Source organism: Nematolebias whitei, chromosome 9, assembly GCF_014905685.2.
Source record: "Nematolebias whitei isolate Nwh7 chromosome 9, NemWhi1, whole genome shotgun sequence".
Taxonomy (NCBI): domain Eukaryota; kingdom Metazoa; phylum Chordata; class Actinopteri; order Cyprinodontiformes; family Rivulidae; genus Nematolebias; species Nematolebias whitei.
In genome coordinates this window covers 22,182,002-22,187,603 of record NC_056506.1, presented here as the reverse complement: position 1 = coordinate 22,187,603, position 5,602 = coordinate 22,182,002, and the positions used below count along the sequence as shown (strand labels likewise).

The window sequence follows — 5,602 nt, the reverse complement described above, 5'->3', positions numbered from 1 at the left end:
CCCCCCCAACATCAGACAAGCCACTTCACCTCCTGTTTTTAAATCTCTGCTAAAATCACATCGGTTTTCTCTGGATTTTTACACAGTGTGATTTGATTTAGTATTTTATTGTTTTGTGTTTTTCTTTTATTTATTTATTTTTTGATGCTTTTAATTAATTTTTAGTACTATGATTATTTTTTTTTTTTCCATTAAATTACTCCCATTGCTTTTTAATGTTAAGCACTTTGGTAACAGCTGCTGTTTGAAATGTGCTTTATAAATACATTTTTACTTGACTTGACTTCCTTGTTCTCTCCTCATCAGTCTCTTGTTAGTCAACCATGCAATGAGATTTTGGCAAACTTCATGAGTCTGACTCATGTTTGCCCAAGTTCAATCCAAGATTAGTTTTAGCCACACTTGAGTCCACAGCAAATTTGCCATGAAGATCAGTTTGTCTTGTCCTTTCATATGGATCTTGAAGAGCAGTCGATAATGTAACCACCCAAACGTCACAAGCAACATTCTTTTCCTTGACGTGAAGAGCAAAGAGAAATGTGTGACTGTACATTTTTCTGGTTTGCTTCAATAGATTTGAAAGCAAACACATGCACATCTGTTGGCATTAATACCCCCAGCCCCAAGTGGTAGAATTCAAATTTTCATCTGATTGAGCGTGACATGAAATCAAGCCTGATGAGATTGTGTAGACATCTATGGAAACATCCTGAATCGATCCCAGTTTTTGTAATTCAACAGGCAAAATCACCATCTTTCATCTCCCTTTTCAAAGTTACCTTCTTGGATGTCGCCTCAGAATTTTAATTTCTCTCTGGCAGGCCAGCATATACCACTGAAAAGCAGCAGCACACCGAATCAAATCAGACCTCCAGATGATAGATGAGTAAGCCTAGCCACAGTCTATAATGTATTTGGGCTGCCAGCTTACTCCTGTGACAGCTGAAAAATGCCAATGAGCTAGCAGGAACTAGTATATGATCACCATGATGTTTATTTTTCACCTTATAGCAGATAGACTGAAATTAATTAATGTTGTAATAAGATGAACATGGGGAACCGTGATAAAAGCCAAAAAGGTACTGTGTTTTCAATTAGCCAGGTATCAGAAAGTACTGAGCGTGCACTGATAGAGGGTTTCCAGGGGTGGTCACTGCACTCAAGTCTGAAAGGGCTGTGATGCTTTGACAGCACATCTGTTCTGCAGTGTGGTAAGAGAAACCCAAGGGGAAGGTGGTCAACCTGGCATTTACCTTTGTCTTCAAGAGCAAAGCAAATCATCAGCTCAACTACAAAGCACAAGCTCTTGGTTTGAGAGATAAAGTGAGTTGAACTCCCCAGAGAGCAGATGAAAAATACCAGCTCAGCCCCCCCGAGGGGGGGTTGAGCTTCTGCAGGAGTATGTTAGGAAAAGCTGCATCGACAATCTCCCACTCAAGCAAAGCCTTACCGTCAGCTATGAGGTGCTCTGGCACGTGTAAGATTACTCGAACTGAGAGACTGCAGGAGAGGTGGGATGAGTAAACCAGGCCAATCACACAGCTGATGACACTGATCAGAGTCAGGGTGGTCTTATTGATGGGACTCCGTGGGGAACCTGCTGCTGGGAACAAACACACAGAGAGGGGAGACAGGGGAAGGTGGGGACAACAAGGAATTGACACGTGTTAAGGGTAAGGCAGTGCTTAATTTCTACGTATTACCCTATTAATTCATAAACACTTGTGCACACAGTCACAAACAAATACACAAACTGCATAGACAGAAAGTTAAATCACAAACAAGTGCAAATAAAAAGGGTTTAACCCTGACAAAAAAAGACCTTTGGATCAAAAACTCCAAGCTTTTGGGAGCTTTAAACCAGCCACAGCTCGCTGGAACACACTAAAGTTTACCTTTGAAGGGTTCAAACATACACACGGGGGATGTGTGGGAAAGAAAACAAAAAAACAAAAAAAACAGAAACACGGGATGAAGTAAAATAATAAAACCGCTCAGAGGTTGTTACGCAACCATCCCTCTTTCCTGTGCTCTCCTCTGTCAGAAGGAAAACGCTGCCCTTATCTCTTTTACTCCAGAGCGCAACACAGAAAGTGGTAAACATGACCTCATAACCACAGGGGCTCGCATACATCCACACACACACCAACATAAAAAAAAAAAAAATCACACAACGACCTTGAATATAGATGCTCACACTTTGTTTAAAGCGGTTACTTTTACACTGGAAGAATAATTCAAGATTGCATTGTCACTTTTAAATTACTTTGGCTGAGCTTTTTCTTTCTAACGCTGCCCAAGGCTATCCTTTAAACAAAAGCCAAATGGAAGCTTGACCTTTTGTTTTGTGCTTTAAGCTAGTTTATTTAATCAGTAAGTTACCCAGAAACTGGATGTGGGCATCATCTCACCTTTCTGACCTTTCTGTTTTGGCTTCCGTCCCAGTGTTTACTGTATATTTCAGATTTTACGTAATGGTGTAAAAGTTCCTCTCGGCATACGTTTGGTTAGTTTACTGAAAAGTGGAATATAGCAGTGTTCTTCTCACATCTTTGCTTAGACGTAAAATGACATGAAATATTTTGTCACACCTCACAAATTATTATTTCCACTGGATGTAAGCGACATAGTCAGGGCACTGTTGCAGCCACCTTGTTCTATTCTTACAGCCGGCTCTAATTAAAGATGTTGGCTACACTTCCGGAGGCTTTGCCGTGTTTGTGACACCTGTGCACATGACGGGGCGATAATTGGCTTGGAGGCTTTGTAAAGGCTTGTAACACCCTCTGACAGCAGCTATTATTTTAAGGGCATTGTTTGTTTTTTTGTTCTTGTTGTTGCCCCCCCCCCCCCCCCCCCAGTCTTCCTTCTACAACCCATTACTGTACATCAAAGCTGTGAGGACATGGCATGCTGACAGATAAAGCATGCTCCACCACGTCACTTTGACAGCATTTTCACTGGGTCCTCCTTAGAAATAATATTTGTCCGTAATATTATTTCAAACTAAAGTGTACTTCGTACTGCAAGATGCAAGAAATATAAATATGTATTGCATTAGGAAGCTCTGATCTCATCATCTTGTTTGAGTTCACTCAACAAGATTGAATGCGGATGAGCTGAGATCAGTTTTACATGCTCACAACCACTCTGCACACAATTATGCATACAGGTGCATCTAAAAATATTGGAATATCATGAAAAAATAAAATAAAAGGTCAGTCATTTCAGAAAGTGAAACTCATATATATTACATGGGTTTATTACACAGAGTGAAACATTTCAGGACTATCCAACAATGTTCATTCAGATCATCTGGACGGTTTCTTTTTTTTTTTTGTGTGTGTTGAGACATTTCGCCCACCATCCAGAAGGCTTCATCAGTCTGAGGAAACACCAAATAAAACTGCCTCTCCCCCAACAGCCTACTCCAATGTGGAAAAAAAAAATACAGTTTTATTTGGTGTTTCCTCAGACTGACGAAGCCTTCTGGATGGAAGGTGAAGTGTCTCAGCACAAAAAAAAAGAAACTGTCCAGATGACCTGACAGAACGTTGTTGGATTTTATAACTGGTTTATTGTGCATGAACATTTGGTATTTCAGGAATTTATTATTATTTATTTTTCATAATTTTGTTGATTATGACTTACAAATAATGAAAAAAACAAAATTCAGTGTCTCAAAAAAATTAAATATTACATAGCCATCTTTTGGTACTTTTGTAAGTGTGCCAGGTCTGGAAAATGAATTCAGAGTCAGAGAGTAGGAGTTTTTTTATTTTTATTTTATTTTTTATTGTCATTCGCACCACATGTGGTACATGTGGTGGAACGAAACTGTGTACACAGGGTCCCAGTTACATCCAACAATAAAATGTAAAATAAAAAAACTGTAATAAGATCTAGATATGATATGAACTAAGAAAAAACATTAACTAAAAATATGCTAACCACTAATAGCATAAAAGCAATAAGAACTCATCATCTTCATAAAGCTTGTCAGCAGAAGGAAGCATAAAGTCCCTAAAATGTCCCGCTAGATGCTGCGTTGACCGAGGACTTCAGAAAACACAGTGGGGGACACGGCCCCAAACCATCACTGACTGTGGAAACTTCACACTGGATTGGACTTCAGGAAGTGGATTCTGGGCTTCTCCACTCCCTCCAGACTCTGGGACCTTGATTTCTAAATGACATGAATAATTTACTTTCATCTGAAAAGAGGACATTGGACCACTGAGCATCAGTCCAGTTATTTGTCTCCTCAGCCAGGTGAGACACTTCTGATGTCTCTGGTTCAGGAGAGGCTGGACTTGAGGAATGAGACATTTGTAGCTCATGTCCAGGAGTTAATCAGCTGAAAATTGTGACACCAAGAGTTTACAATATTGAGCACAATATTTGTGTTCAATATTGTTCAATATTCACAATATTCTAATTTTTGGAGACACTGAATGTTGTTTTATTCATTCATTATTTTTGAGCTACAATCATCTAAATTACAAAAATAAATAAATAAATAAAAATAAGGCTTGAAATTGTTCACGCTATGTGTAATGAATCTATGGATTGAACGGTTTGAACTTTCTGAAATTACTGAACATTTTTATTAAACATTTTTCACAATATTCTAATTGCTTTAGATGCACCTGTAGACTACATACCTGTATGCATTTGTTTTGGAGTGAAACTCATGAGCACACAAATTTAGAGCCATCCATCAGCTACATGTACTGAGGTCACTTGACATGCGTCAACAGCAACACCACCGATGGGATAAACTGTTTGTAGGTGTATGAGTCCTCCTTACCCCCAGAGCCCCACGCGCTGTTGGCGTTACCGTTTCTCATACCTCGACTCCGGCGCCGACTGCGGTTCGGGTCGGTGTAAAAGGCCAGCTGAGGCTCGCTGTCTGCCTCCGTCCCAGAGTCCCCGTCTGGGTTCAAGAAAGTTGAACCCGCTGTTGGATTCACACAAAAATACACCTCCAGTAAAGAAGAAAAAAGTAGTCTAATGATGGGGACTTGAGTTACGCTCACATAAATGAAAGGGAAACGGCAGCCAGAAAAAAAAAAAAAAGGTAAAAAGACGAACCCACTACTTGATTTTTTTTATAGCAAGAATTATGGTTCTTTCAAAAATGAGTGGTAATGACCGGAAGCAAACTTAAATATTATTTTTTTTTTCTTTTTGTGTGTGTGTAAATGAGATGCAACTTATGAGACCAACGGCATACTTAATAAACCAGTGATGCACTGGTTAGGCTGACAGTGTACACTCAAAATCAGTAGTGCTCGCATCAGACTACATTTTTTATAACTGAATCTTTGCACAATGTTATTTCACCTCCTTTATGCTTCAACATTTGATTGTATCACAGTTTAGTTATAGCAGTGTGAAAAATAGTATCATGTAGTTGCATATACTTGAAATTGTAGCAAAATTTCCTGAGACCACAAACATAAGAATCTGAGAATCAAATTTGTTTTACCAAAATCCTTAATTAAGCATTAGTGTGTGTACATACTCTATCTATCTATCTATCTATCTATCTATCTATCTATCTATCTATCTATCTATCTATCTATCTATCTATCTATCT

The 5,602-nt window shown here is 38.9% G+C and overlaps 1 protein-coding gene across 1 annotated transcript in view; it reads right to left on the bottom strand.

The window, feature by feature from the left end:
• astn1 (astrotactin 1) overlaps nt 1-5,602 on the bottom strand; it is a 487,375-nt gene that overhangs the window by 351,967 nt on the left and 129,806 nt on the right. The window contains exons 6-7 of the mRNA XM_037682041.1: nt 4,811-4,960; nt 1,451-1,600 (exon numbers count right to left, since the gene is read on the bottom strand). Of these exons, the coding sequence (XP_037537969.1) occupies nt 1,451-1,600; nt 4,811-4,960 (300 nt within the window). The remainder of the gene's footprint in view (nt 1-1,450; nt 1,601-4,810; nt 4,961-5,602) is intronic.